General features: G+C 36.7%; 2 protein-coding genes and 1 pseudogene across 8 annotated transcripts; all 3 read left to right on the top strand.

Moving 5' to 3' along the window:
* Positions 1-2155: 2155 nt before the first annotated feature.
* Positions 2156-5956, top strand: LOC113162957 (annotated as a pseudogene).
* Positions 5957-7369: 1413 nt separating this feature from the next.
* Positions 7370-9516, top strand: LOC113163466 (OX-2 membrane glycoprotein-like). Of its 6 annotated transcripts, none has more exons than XM_026362118.1 (6): positions 7370-7446; positions 7654-7998; positions 8107-8415; positions 8495-8533; positions 8953-8995; positions 9352-9516. In XM_026362118.1, exons 1-6 carry the CDS (start codon positions 7383-7385, stop codon positions 9380-9382), a joined length of 831 nt encoding a protein of 276 aa, XP_026217903.1. In that variant the 5' UTR covers positions 7370-7382; the 3' UTR covers positions 9383-9516. The 6 variants fall into 6 exon arrangements, 5 of the variants coding, with proteins under 5 accessions (XP_026217903.1, XP_026217902.1, XP_026217901.1 ...); XM_026362117.1 differs by having other exon boundaries at positions 9343-9516; XM_026362116.1 differs by having other exon boundaries at positions 8896-8995.
* A 1209-nt stretch (positions 9517-10725) lies between these two features.
* On the top strand, positions 10726-13058 carry LOC113163465 (OX-2 membrane glycoprotein-like). Of its 2 annotated transcripts, XM_026362112.1 has the most exons (6): positions 10726-10785; positions 11268-11612; positions 11721-12029; positions 12109-12147; positions 12223-12298; positions 12572-13058. In XM_026362112.1, the coding sequence occupies exons 1-6, from the start codon at positions 10731-10733 to the stop codon at positions 12801-12803; spliced, it is 1056 nt and encodes a 351-aa protein (XP_026217897.1). In that variant the 5' UTR covers positions 10726-10730; the 3' UTR covers positions 12804-13058. The 2 variants fall into 2 exon arrangements, with proteins under 2 accessions (XP_026217897.1, XP_026217899.1); XM_026362114.1 differs by lacking the exon at positions 12109-12147.
* Positions 13059-14399: the final 1341 nt, after the last annotated feature.

Genomic DNA, 14399 nt, shown 5'->3' with positions numbered 1-14399 from the left:
GCTTGTTTTGTACATCAAAAATTCAAATCAGCACAAAAATGTCTTTGTTGTAAATTTCAGTTTTTATGACAAACCAGTTGATTCAAAACATCTGTTGTTTTAACTACTGATCATCACACAGATGGAAGAAAGATAAGTACAGTTTTGAGTCACGTGAATACTGGTCGTTCAAATGAAAACCTGCCTGACTCTCTGAAAATTTTAGTGTCAAAACATATACTGCTCAGAAGAATCTAATCACACCAAATCTCAGAGACATCAATCTATTCTGTTAGGAAGCACTTGTGGCTATGAATCAGTTTCACCGACATCAGTGCAAATGAAAGTGACAGTAGATGCAATCGAGAGGCAAAACCAAGACAACCCCCAACCTGCTACTTACTGTACTGGCCCTCACGTTTCCCTGACTGAATCAGTGATAAAGGTTAAAGGGTTGTGGCTTTAATACTGGCCCATGGTGATATCAGTTTCATATTGTGGTTTAAAATTACCTGTGTCAGCTTCCAGGTAGCACAGGTACTTCCCACATCTAATGATTCATTGAGAATTAATTTCTGTGCTTTACCATAATACCTGTTTAGCAGGAAACAAGTTGCAAGAACATTGCACAACAGAAACAATCCCAATATCATTAGTAAATACATACATTTCTTTGGGGTTTATAATGTAAGTAGTTGCTATAATTAAAAAAAGGCCGATGACTGACAAGAGCTCACTGAACATGTAAAAATCTATTTTCTATATGTTTGTATCTTGATCTAATCAATCCAAGTATTTTTTTAAAGGTCCCACTTAAACTACTATCACAGGTCGACTCATCAGTAAAAAATGTTAGTCACTGGAGTAAACTCTCATGGAGCAGTTAGGTTCTTTCCTTCAACATGACCACATTAAAGAGGAATTACATTAACCTCCCTTACATAATTTTCAGTAAACAAGATTTATAATTTATTATTAATTTATTAAAAAAGACTTAATTATATAACATCAGTAAATGTTTCTTAGATCATACTGGGAACGTGCAGCACAACATGTTGGATTCAAATCAAGGATCCTTTTTCCTCTTTCCTGTTGGTATATCAGGATACAAATACAGGAAAGTTCAAAATGTGCAAACTGTAAAAAAAAGATACCAGAAAGAATGCAACCCTGAAAAAAGTTGAAGTTAAAATCACAGCCTCTTTCCTAAATGAAGTTTCAGAATTACAGACCTTTATTGTTTCTGGGGGAGTGATTTGACAGCGTTGCATAGTTATGGACTTTATCAGGCACGTTCTTTGGAATGATGATGATTACTAAACATGGCATAATCCAATAATGGAAATATGATTGTGCCACTTTTTTTACTGTAATGAAACTAAGTTAGCCAGGAATTAAATCCACAAATGCCTTTTGCCAGGATTGAAAAGCAGCTCAATCATTCTTGAAGGTTTGATACCAGCCACTGATGTTTAGTACTAATACCATAATGAAATACACTATCAAACTACTGCAATGTGTAATAGACCCATTAAGTGATACTGACTCACAGTATCAGTATCATTTCACCAGGACTAGTCATTAGTGCTGGTCAGCCGTAGAGGTGTTTCTAAGTATTTGTCACTCTGATACAGAGGTACTGCATTCTCAGACCAGTGGACTTTTTCTTAGTTCAAGATGACTGCAGCCACGAATGTTGCATATGACAGGCTGTGATAACACTTTAGAAATATACGTACGGTCGTGTGCTCTGCAGGGAATAGTGGTGTTAAAACCCCAAACCACTAGGGACAAGTCACAAGCTAAACAGTGTGAACTTCTGCTTTGGGAAATTTTTTGACCACTTGAGATTACTGGAGCTGTTCTAACTACCACACAGAAGTACAGTAAGTAGTCGAAACACATTTACTGGACATTACAGTAGTGATATTAAGAAACGGAGAAAAGCAGTTTGAGTCAGTGAGTTACAATTTCAGTTCTGTGTAACGGTGACTGTGAGGTATCAGTAATTATGCATTTAGAAAATATATAAATACACATTTTAGAAAAAATACTAGTGTTTTATAAATATCCAATGAGAGTGAACATTACCATGAATGTCCAGCATTATAAAAATCATCTGTTGTTTTCTTATAGTGTAAATATATATTTTATGAGCCTCATCTAAGAAGAGTTTTCTCTGCTCATCAGTGAAATGGATCCAAAATGACATGTTTGTCTTAAACCATTATTTATTTCCTACATTGCCACAACTTGAGTGTGACGTTTTTGCTTATGTCAGAGAAATCTCCCCTGCTCCTCCTACACTCTCATTTTGCCTATCGTCTTTTAGTTTCATTTATTGTGTCTGTAGCTATATAATCCTGGTCAGAGGCAAACTGAAAGTACTTTGTACAAACAGCTGAGGAGAAAATGTTGCGCATCCTGATATTAACTTGTTTGCTCTTTGAAGGTAAGTGACACTGACAGCTGATGAAAACCTTCTGTGTTTAGTAGTGTGTAGCAGTTATGTAGCTGATATTAAATCTGCATTTAATCTATAATCTACACTGTAAAATATTAATTAAAATTTATTAATATTAATATGTGCTCTGTATTTTGAACACAGACTTGAAGTCAAAGCTAAAAATTAAATCTTACATTTACATGTATGTGTTTCATGACAAATCAACATTTCAACTCTGCTCTTACTGACACTCAGCTGTATTTGTAGCCGCAGCTGCACACATAAGTGCATATGGAAATACAACAGCTGCGTTCGGCGGGGACGCACATTACAGATGTGTCATGGATAAACCAGAAGGTATGAATTTTTCTGCAGTTTTGTACATGTAGCTGCAATTTCTCAATCTGAATGAGTAGCTGCTGTTCTCCAAAACATTTGTTAATCATTAAACAGCTCTATTTTAAATTAGCCTTTAATAGTTTTACTGCAAATACTGATTTGAAATGTAATTGTCTTTTATTGCCGTTTACCAGGAGTGCAGCAGGTGACGTGGCAGAGGCTTTTTGGGGATTCTTCCATAGAAAACTTGGCAACCTACAGCAAGCGATTTGGAATACAGATAAATAGCCCTTACCATGGGAAAGTGACCTTGACAGAACCGTCCCTCAGCTCAACATCTATCACTCTGAAGAATGTAACATGGAAAGATGAAAGCTGTTATATTTGTTCATTCAATGTTTATCCCAATGGGTCCACAAGAAAGCAGACTTGCATCACAGTGCAAGGTAAATTCCTGCAAATTCATACATCTGGGTGGACATAAATAGATGAGCAGTGATTTCCTAATGTCTAACTAAAGCGTTTCAGTAATAATGATATTTATCAGAATAGCTTGTGGGATTACTGCAGTTTCCAAAATGACAAGTTTTAATTCTCTGTAAAGGAATATCTGAGGTCTACACACAATCATCAACAACCATCAAGGGAGATGAGAAAAAAGACAGAGACGTTGTGTTTAGCTGCTCTGCCACCGGGAAACCAGCACCAACCATAGAGTGGGACTTTTCAACCACTGCCACGAAGTTATCCCAAACACAGACCACCACCGTAAAGAACAGTGACCACACATTTACCAGCAGCTGCAACATCACCCTGAAAATACCTCCACGCTGGACTGGACACGTGGACTGTGTACTGAACAGGGGAGGGTTGGAGAGAGGCAGGAGAGGATCCCACTGCCTGTGGATATGGAAAACAACGACACGATGAAGAATGAGGCAGAAAAGGGTATGCATATGAGTCCCTTTGTTTTACAGTGGAGATGTGCTGCAGCGTGAGGTTAAACAGGTTGTGTCTTTCTTAGTGAGCAACTGCTCCAGTTCCTGTCTCTTACTGTACAGGAAATAACTAGTTTACTAAACAGATTCCCAGCAGACTATGTTTATTGCAAAGATGTCATATTCAATAGTTAATTGAGGCTAATCTATTTGGCAAGGTCCCAGCTCTTTAGAAATCACCCACATAGGAACTCCCTGCACTTCTTCCGGTATATTGAGCAATCAGGAATTATATTGTAACATTCCCAGCAATAGGCATCATTGCCAGGTGTGTTAGATAATAAATCAAACAACACACACTGGTAATTTCATAATTTTCTACTTATTGTGGTTTTGTTCAGTAAACAAATCAATGTCCCATTGTTCTCTAAACCAGGAACTAGAAACCAGTGTGATACCACAAATGCCAGTACACAGGTGTACCAGTGTATTAGAGAAGTAGTCTGGGAAATAAGGTCACTGCCGTGTGTAAATAAAGAACAACTTACCGCAAACAAATGCAAATGGGTTTTCTGGTCCCGAGTCATCCAAGCAGTGACTCATTTAATTAGTTTCAGTTTCATTTGTGACTGACTTTCATGTCCAAGAAAAAGAAAATGTCAGTGCATTAAAACAAACATTAGCTATCTAGGGAAAAGTCAAACACTAGGTCAATGACTCGGGGGGATCGGGAAAGTTAGTTTACACTGAAGGGTAGAATCGCCACTGTGAAAACTTTCCACCTTCCTCTTTTTCAGGAAATGTGATTTGCATTGTTCGTGTACTGTTATGAACCAGGTGCTGTTTTTCTCTGTAGTGACAACAAAGCCATCATCGTGGATTGCAGTGGTTATTTTGATGTTAATATGCATTTCCTGCATCGTTGTTGCTGTTTTACTAAGGCAAAAATGGTGAGTTAATTTACACCATGTGTTACCAGTACAAGTACAGTCATGTAAATCTCCTTCTTCTCTGACCGACTCTGCTTTTCTCTCTTCCTGCAGGATAAAGGCTAAAAGAAGAAATCTAGATGTTACACAGGAGGAAGGTTTAGCCTTTGAACAAACATAAACTACCGTCACAGCATGGAAACAATATAAAAGCCTGTGTTTTTTGTCTTATCTGTACAAATGCAGCAGTGAATTAAGCTAAAAGCAGCAAGAGCCACTTTTCACAAGTAGTTTTTAAAACAAACTTCTTGTTAATGACATTTCTTTCAACCTGTGTTCACTCAGCACTTTAACTTTGCTTTTGGAGCTTCACATAAAACGCTTCAGGGTTTGTAGAATGTAAAACTGCAGGAACCATGACCGAGTTAAGGAGGAGGAGGATTACAAAGTCGCAGTGATGTTAACCCTTTGTCATGTGTAGTTTACACAGACTTCAGGGAGGTTGTGTAACTACACTTAGAGCCACAGTGACTGTACCACAGTTCAGTAGAAAAGGCTTCTGTGTAACAAGCTCATGTTCTGGTGATAAAAGGCAACAGAAACAAGTAAATCCCCCTGAGAGAGGAACTGATGTCACCTCCTGGAGCTGCAGCGCCATCTAGTGTTCTCTGTGTTCGTCTACATTTTGAGGATATTTAATTGTTGAGTTAATATTAACGTAGAAAAGACGATCACCAAATAGTTCTCACAAAGACATGACAGAAACGTCAGCCTGTTGTTAGACATGGCACTGTTAACTTGATCATGTGATAATAGAGTTTTATTCCACTATAATATTGTAGAATATTTATAAATATATATTTATATATAAAGTTTCAATTGCAGTTTTTTTTTCTTATCATTCCATTTTATGTTTAATGGTATATTATTATTATAAACCATGACTTTCTGACACAAACAAACATAACGTCCACTCTGATAAAATACATATTTTCTGTATGGTTGTGACTGTGGTACAGTGTGGTACAATTTCAATTGATCAGATCTTTTATTTGCCATTTTTGCAGTTATGTAATGTTCTCTGTTTATTTATTGGTGTACTGTTAATTATAATGTGATATTTTAGTGTTAAATGTGATTTTACCTGTGCACAACGTTATTGTTGTTCTGGATTATATGTCTTATAAAAAAACGGTCTTCTGACATTAAACAAGCAGAACATTCAAAAAACAATCAAACCTACAGCTGTGAAGAAATTTTGGACAATTAAATATTTTCCAAAAACAAAAGAGCCACACAGTGAGTAATAAAAAAACAGAAAAATACATGTATGTCCTTTTGTTGAAGGTCTTGGGACAGCAGCAGTGTCCTCTGATCCTCTCATTGTTTAGCTGATTTAAAATGAGATAAACTGTTCACACTGAAAGGAAAAGTTCTATAACAAACTTCTCAGGACCACCGATGGACCAATTCAATTCAATTCAATTCAATTCAATTTTATTTGTATAGTGCTTTTTACAATTGACATTGTCACAAAGCAGTTTTACACACAAAGAAACTATGAAGTTTACATGAACAGTGAATGTGTATGAATCATACACATTCAATAAGGCAGTATTACAACTAATAAGGCAGTGGTTTAGTTACTCTGGTGCAAGGGAGGATGTATACATCAGCACACGACTGACTGAAACATGCTCAAAGAATCTAACACATATTACTCCTTTTCTATGATCGGAGGGAAAAATGAATAGAAAATAATAATCGTCTGTTTATTACAGTTACGGCCTCGAGGTGACATCATCATCAGGAAACATCCTCTCTGACTCCCTGAGATAAAAGTCTGGTGCCCTATCTGACAAGGGCAAGTTTCACAAGAGTCTCATTGTTCTACAGCAGGGGTGTCAAACGTACGGCCAGTCTGGACGGATAAATCTGAAAGTGAAAAAATGCAATGAGACATGAACTAGAATTAAAAAAAAAAAAAAAAAATTCCTAAATTGTCCGCTAGAGGGCGCCAATGACGTTGAAAGATGCCTTTCTCAAAAAAGAGAAAAGTGGACACCGATTGTAGAGTTTTCCAAGAAAAATGGACCTCGGACCTCTTCCTAGTTGTGCTGAAGTGTTTCTTTGAGCTAGGAGAAGAAATTGGACGGAGACAAAAGGAAAACAAGTGATGGAATTGCAGTCTGAGTTTTAAAATGTACTTTCTAATAATATTGTCATTGTTGACTGAAAGATGAAAATTCATACTGAAATAAAACATTTACTTCTCTGTGTGAAGTAGTTTCATGTTTTGACAAGTTTTAAGCTAATTTTAATGTAAAGAGAATCTAAATGAAAAAATGAAAACCTACCCATCCCTGATTTCAGTGGGAATTATATTCAAATAACGGTAATTCAGTAGAGAAATAAAGATATTAGCTGCAGTTACTCTACCGTCATTTTACTGTTTGAGTTCTTTCACTGTGCTCAGTTGTTGAACAGAGATTTATTACTGTAAAATGAAACAAAGAGGAAACAACTGAACTGAGGGGGTGTGATGGAGATATTACATTATGAAAAGCTAAATAACATTTGATTATTAAACAGCCTGACACACGTTCTTGTTTTTTTTATATTTCCATATTTTTAGCCTAATCTACATTATTTGTAATTATGTTCTTTTTGTTTTGTTTTGCACGTGTGATAATCGTTTTAAGCGGAAATGACGCAACGAGGAAAACGTCCACATTTTCAACATGCCTTCAGATGTGTGGCCATCGTGTGATTTTACTTTACAGTCACATCTTCGTGTTTGGAGTTTTTCAGACAGGTGAGAATAAATTAATCGATTTTGTTACGGTGTGCATTCCTTTGTAAATTGGTTATTTTTGTTTAAGCTACATGGGTTATAAGGATAATACAAGGATAATAGTTAATGTGAACACAGGTTAAACGCCACATGTGGAAAACTCTGTTTCAGCTTTGTCTGTTACAAACCACAACTCATCATTTCCTCCATTCTTCTTCCTCCACACAGATGTTTCTCTAACATCTGTGGTCCAGACTCATCGGACTGTGACGGCAGCTGTAGGAGAAGAGGCTCATTTCAGCTGTCAGCTCATGGACTCTAAAGATGTTCTTCAAGTCACATGGCAGAAAATTTTACCTGATCAGGACAAGAACATGGCTTCATACAATAAATACTTTGGTCAAAGAGTGAATTCAGACTTTAGAGATAAAGTGAAGTTTAAAGATGTTGGACTGAAGAACTGCTCCATAGTGATGAGAAATATAACAGAACAGGATGAAGGTTGTTATCTGTGTTTGTTTAACTGTTACCCTGATGGGGTTCTAACAGGTAGAACCTGCCTCCAGCTCTATGGTAAGAACCAGATTGAATGATTGGTGAAATGTTCCTGGTGAAATCCAGCTTCATGTCAGCAGCAGCTGTGTGTGTAACTCTGGGTTGATGTGATGTTTGTGTTGACAGAGCTGCATGAGCCCATTCTACATGTCAGAGAATCCAACTCTCCTGAAGAGTCAGTTGTGTCCTGCTCAGTCACAGGTCGACCTGCTCCCACAGTAACACTGACTGTCTCACAACAACACCTCAACTTGTCTCACTACCACACGGTGACCGTCAACAACACCGACGCTACAGTCACCGTCAACACCACGGCTGTGCTGTCTGGTTTCCATGGTGACAGCATCCAGGTTGGATGTGCAGTGAGAGTCCTCTCTGGTCCTCAGAAAGAGGTGTTTGTGATGATTCCTGAGGTCGAAGCGACGTCTGCTGATGGTGAGAAACACGTCCAAACATCCTGATTCATACTTTTTTATTTTCTTCATCATTCTCATGGTTACATTTCTGTTTCCAGGATCTGATGAAGAATATGAGTCTGAAAACAGAGACTTCAGTAAGTTACTGTGGGTGGCTGTGGCTCAATAGGTAGAGCAGTTGTCTGCCTATCACAGGATTGGTCGTTCAATTCCCAGCTGCCATGTCAAATGTCAAAGTGTCCTTGGGCAAGATACTTGATCCCCAAGTTGCCCCCGGTGAGTCAGGTCAGCTTCATAGCAGCTCTGCCATCGGTGTGTGTGTGTGTGAATGAGATGCAGTGTAAAGCACTTTGAGTACCAGCTAGGTAGAAAAGTGCTATATAAGTGCAGAACATTTAACATTTAATGTTCAGGTGGTCTCGGGTCTTCACATTCACTTTGTTGCTGCTTTTTAATTGTTGATTATATTTATTAACAGTTTTTCCTCTTTTTTTTAAAGCATGGACTCCATATGTTCTATTGGCTGTGGCACTGACCTGTGGTTGTGTTTCTGCAGTGATTAATAAACAACAACACAAGAACTTCACGTGTCTCAGACTGTAAGAGCTGTTGAATGTTTGTTCTCATTATTTTTTCAACAAGACCTCATTTTTTTAAGGCTTTCTTATTGTCTTTGATTACTTACCCAATTCTATTATATTTAAAAATTACATTTCTTCATTCTCTTATGCTGTATATTATTATAAAATTTTATACTTTCCATCTCGGCTCAATATCTACATTTTATTCTTCTACCTTCCTGGATAAAATTATGTTTATTATAATATGAAACCTAAATTCGGCTGCAGATCTCTTTCCCCTAATTTCTCTTGATCACTCACTGTTCAGAATATTATAATACAAAATTACTGTGAGTAACAATATATTTTTCTTTTAATGACCATTGGTTGAACAGGAGAAGAAGCAGCTCAGACAATGGACACTGAGAAAAATAAAAAAGAACAACAACCCAACACTTCATCGGGACGGAAACAGACTTCATTCAATATCTCAATATTCCTTTACTGTAACTGTACAGTTATTGTTAAAGAGACAATGATAAATAAATATTTTATCAGCATTTTATAAGACACTTAATATTATTTCTTCGTTGTTATTTTTGTGTTTCAACAATACTTATACTAACATCAACAAAAACAATAGTTTTATTCAATCTGGGTGCTGAAGTTTTTAATTCTCAACTCTCTCTGCTCCACAACTTCTCCTGGTTTCAGCTGTAACTGTAGAACTTGTCCACTAGATGTCGCTGTTGGCTCGGATTTAATGTTGAAACGTCACCAGGTGAGTCGATCACAGGTAGCTGCTGAAAGTCTCCAGATGTGGGATTTGGTGTTTTAATGTGGTGGAAAAGAGAGCGCAGCACAAATCATTGTGGTAGATTTAGTTAATGTTTTGTTTCTTATTATTGATTTATAGAGTTTTAATTTCTATGAGCTACAGTGCGTTTTATAAGGAGAGAGTCCTGGTTTAGAGGTGGGCTGTACCTCCCTCAATGAAAAAGGATGTAAGAACCACATTTTAACACTTTGGCGTTTTTAACTGTACAGTGTGAATTTTATCATCTTTCAGTATCAGTGATCACTTTGTTTACAGATACTAATCGAGAAATATATATTTACTTTATAATATTAAAACATAGGCTTCATCATCTCATCTGTTGCCTTGAACATAATATTTTCTATAACAAGTTTAATTAATTTGTTCAAAATAACGCAGAGAAATATGAAGTTTTTCAATCTTTATTCAAAACATTTCTCCACACGTCTGTCAGTGCACATTTCAGAACAACTTCACTGAGTTGCTTATTAGTTTAATCTGGTTTTTGTTTGTTAATATTATAATTGTTTATTTTTACAGTTAACTCTGTTTATCTATAGATGTATTTCATCTTATTCGAACACTAACTTCTGCTTTTTGTTGAGTCCTGATCTCTAACTCTAACAGTCAGGAAGAAATGAAACTGAAACTGAAAGTAATCAGATTAAAATATTGTCGCAGTGAATTGTGGGAGTGGATTGTTCCACTGCACCGAGGGGACAACATGTGCTGTTAATGTTTAATTTTTAGTTTTAATTATGAAAGTTTACCGAATCAGCTGTTTCTTCAGCGTCGTATTGAATCTCTTTATATCACTTATAGAAATACATTTTTATCTTGTTCAGGTAACATTTTTATTACTACGTACATTTTAATACCAACCCTCAGAGATCACAGAGACCTCTGTCTACCTGTGGATTTCCTTCATTTTTAAATTTTGGCGCACAAACACTAAAAATGTCCAAGGTCACAGTCCTGTTTCTGCTTCTTATGTTGGGATATTTTCCAAAAGGTAAGAGAGATCAGGTCTAGTCTATAATAATATTAAATGTTTTACCTGGTTTCAAAGTCCCTGATGTAAAGTAGTTTGCTTAAAACTGGTTTAATGTTAACAATACTGCTCTGTTTTTGAACTTTTATACTGTTCTTATTCTTTCTGAATGTGGGCAGTAAGTGGCCACAGTTTTTCTTGGTATAATGATTTTAATAAACACCAACACAGTAAGTTAATTAATTTCTACTTCATATTTCTTCATGACTGCCATTTTCTCTGTATATATTACTGCTACAAATAATAATTATAACATAAAGTTAGTAGTGCAAACTTAATTAACATGACCCAGAAATGTTTTGTACTAAAGCTAAACTTACACTATGTACTGTACCTTGTCAGATTTTATGTCTTACTTGTAGCTGCTTATTAAACACTGTTCAGTAGTGAGTCTGTTACAAACCACAACTCATCATCTCCTCCATTCTCCTTCCTCCACACAGATGTTTGTCTAACATCTGTGGTCCAGACTCTTCAGACTGTGATGGCAGCTGTAGGAGAAGAGGCTCATTTCAGCTGTCAGCTCATGGACTCTAAAGACGTTCTTCAAGTTACATGGCAGAAGATTTTACCTGAACAGGACAAGAACATGGTCACATACAACAAATACTTTGGTCAAAGAGTGAATTCAGACTTTAGAGATAAAGTGAAGTTTAAAGATGTTGGACTGAAGAACTGCTCCATAGTGATGAGAAATATAACAGAACAGGATGAAGGTTGTTATCTGTGTTTGTTTAACTGTTACCCTGATGGTGCTCTAACAGGTAGAACCTGCCTCCAGCTCTATGGTAAGAACCAGACTGAATGATTGGTGAAATGTTCCTGGTGAAATCCAGCTTCATGTCAGCAGCAGCTGTGTGTGTAACTATGGGTTGATGTGATGTTTGTGTTGACAGAGCTGCATGAGCCCATTCTACATGTCAGAGAATCCAACTCTCCTGAAGAGTCAGTTGTGTCCTGCTCAGTCACAGGTCGACCTGCTCCCACAGTAACACTGACTGTCTCACCACAACACCTCAACTTGTCTCACTACCACACGGTGACCGTCAACAACACCGACGCTACAGTCACCGTCAACACCACGGCTGTGCTGTCTGGTTTCCATGGTGACAGCATCCAGGTTGGATGTGCAGTGAGAGTCCTCTCTGGTCCTCAGATAGAGGTGTTTGTGATGATTCCTGAGGTCAAAGCGACGTCTGCTGATGGTGAGAAACACGTCCAAACATCCTGATTCATACTTTTTTATTCTCTTCATCATTCTCATGGTTACATTTCTGTTTCCAGGATCTGATGAAGAATATGAGTCTGAAACCAGAGACTTGAGTAAGTTAATGTTCTTGTTGGTACTTTATAACTTTTGTGTTTATAACTGAACATGTTTGCTCTGTTTCTTTAAAGGAAACAGATCAGTTTTACTGACTGTGTTTGTGATCTTTGGTTCATCATTGGTCTTCATTGTTCTGTTTATCATAAGGTACGACTTTTATTCTTCTTTTTGCGTTGTTGTTCTTTCAGTTTGGCTCTTTACCTGCATATTATTCTTATTTCACCCTGGATAATCTGATGTATTCTACATGTGTAAATTTTATTCTTCGGCTTTACTGTCACGATCACTGCAGACTCACTGTCAGTATGTTATATATATATATATATATATATATATATATATAACCAGTTTATATGACCAGTTTAGAATATCTTGTTCATTTATGTTTCATGTTGAGCAAAAAAACCTTTTTCTTTTCAGGACCAGAACAACTTTAAACAAGCAGGAAAACATTCAGGTCAAAGCAGAAGAAGAACAGAGTACACCGTTAGATATGAAGGGAAACGATCAGACCATCTCTGAAGAAGGAAACAGAACACCTGCAAACAGTCAGGACAACAACGTCAGAAAGCGGACACCTCCCCAGCAAGAAGACTCAGAGTTGGAGTCAAGCAGGAGAACAATCACATCAGGAAACTCCTATGAAGAATGAAAATAGAAACAACAACATCAACAAAAAAAGAATCAATCTGATGACTGAGTTTAGTTCTCATGGTAAAACTGACTGAATCAAACTGCAGATTCAGAGACCAGATTTCCTGTTAGTGTGAACGTCTGTGGAGATTCTCAGTCGTCCAGGTCCTGATGATCTTGAAGCTGCTGTTCAGTAGAAACTGGATTTACTTGATTTTGCTGCTGTTACTGATGTTTCTGTAGAAACCGAAGACTTAAGACTAAAACAACATTCACCTCAGTTTTTATATTAATGGTTTTTGTACTATTCAGTTTGACTTTTTATGACATCTTGTGTGGTCACTGTTTGTATTTTGTTGCTTTTTTACTATTTACATAAATTAATTGTGGTGTTTGGACCATTTGACACTGTGACTGAGTGACTCAAAATGAAAACTTCTACGTCTTATGTTGAATCATTGGGAATGCAGATATTTTTAATGAATCATCATACTAATAATAATAATTACTTCATTCTAAGATTTTCAGAAAGTACAACTTTAAAATGCTGTCATTACTAACACTGCTATTGTCTTCTACAGACAGTTCTACTAATAACAATAATGACAACAACAATAGTAATAACAATAACATTATAATCAAATGTTTACATTGTGTGTTTATTCACAACTGTACCTCAGTGTTACAGCAGGTTTCAGCTGTTATTGTAAATATGTCTGTTTATGCAGATTTCCTTAAGAAGTGACTGAAAGAAAAAGTCAAATAAATTATTTATAAACTAACTGTTAATTTTTTACATAACTGTTGAAACAGGGAGTTCTAACTAAGAGGCGTTTGGTCCTGGTCATGTTTAGTTTGACACACAATTTATGCGTCAGTCCTATATCTCACTTCAAAAGGTAAAACTAATTTGTTGCTGTCTGTAATAGTGTCAATTTTTCTTTTTGTTAATTTTAAAGTTATTTATTGTGATTAGGTTATTAAACAATCTGTCACTCTTAGCAGCGCTGATTATTACTTCTAATGTTTTGTCCATCCTATTTAAAATTAATGAAGAGGCCAAAACATTAGAATCATCTTAATATAAAGCTTTTCTTGTGGGCTGACCAGGTCATACAAAAGAACAAAAAAAATCATATTAACAGGCCCCACAATCCCCTGGTCACCTTCCTATGTCTCTGTTAGTAAGATCAAAGGTCTCCTTACCTCATGCCCATAGAGCAGTTTAAAAGGGGAGAAACCAGTGGAGGCCTGAGGTACCTCCCTGTAGACAAAGATGACATAAGGAAGCCACTGATCCCAGTCAGATCCAGTGTCATTCTCAAACTTATGGAGTATTTGTTTAAGAGTCTGGTTGAAGTGCTCAGTCCATCTGTCTGCGGAGTGGTCCATATACTCCCTATACCCAGCAGCGTCTGGGTATTAAGTAGCATAATCTGTGATAACCAGCATGTAGCGATTTCCTGCTTTACTTTTCTCCAAAAGTCCAACAATGTTCATCCCCAGGTGTTTAAAAGGGGTACCAATGATTGTGTCTCTAGCTCAGCAGTGTAAAAAGACAAGGGTTGGAGAAGACTTCTGTAAATGATTTGCTTGTGCCCTTGAAACTTTAACA

This window comes from Anabas testudineus, chromosome 2 (genome assembly GCF_900324465.2).
Source record: "Anabas testudineus chromosome 2, fAnaTes1.2, whole genome shotgun sequence".
Taxonomy (NCBI): domain Eukaryota; kingdom Metazoa; phylum Chordata; class Actinopteri; order Anabantiformes; family Anabantidae; genus Anabas; species Anabas testudineus.
Note: the sequence above shows the minus strand (reverse complement) of the source record. Positions and strands in the feature narration are given on the sequence as shown.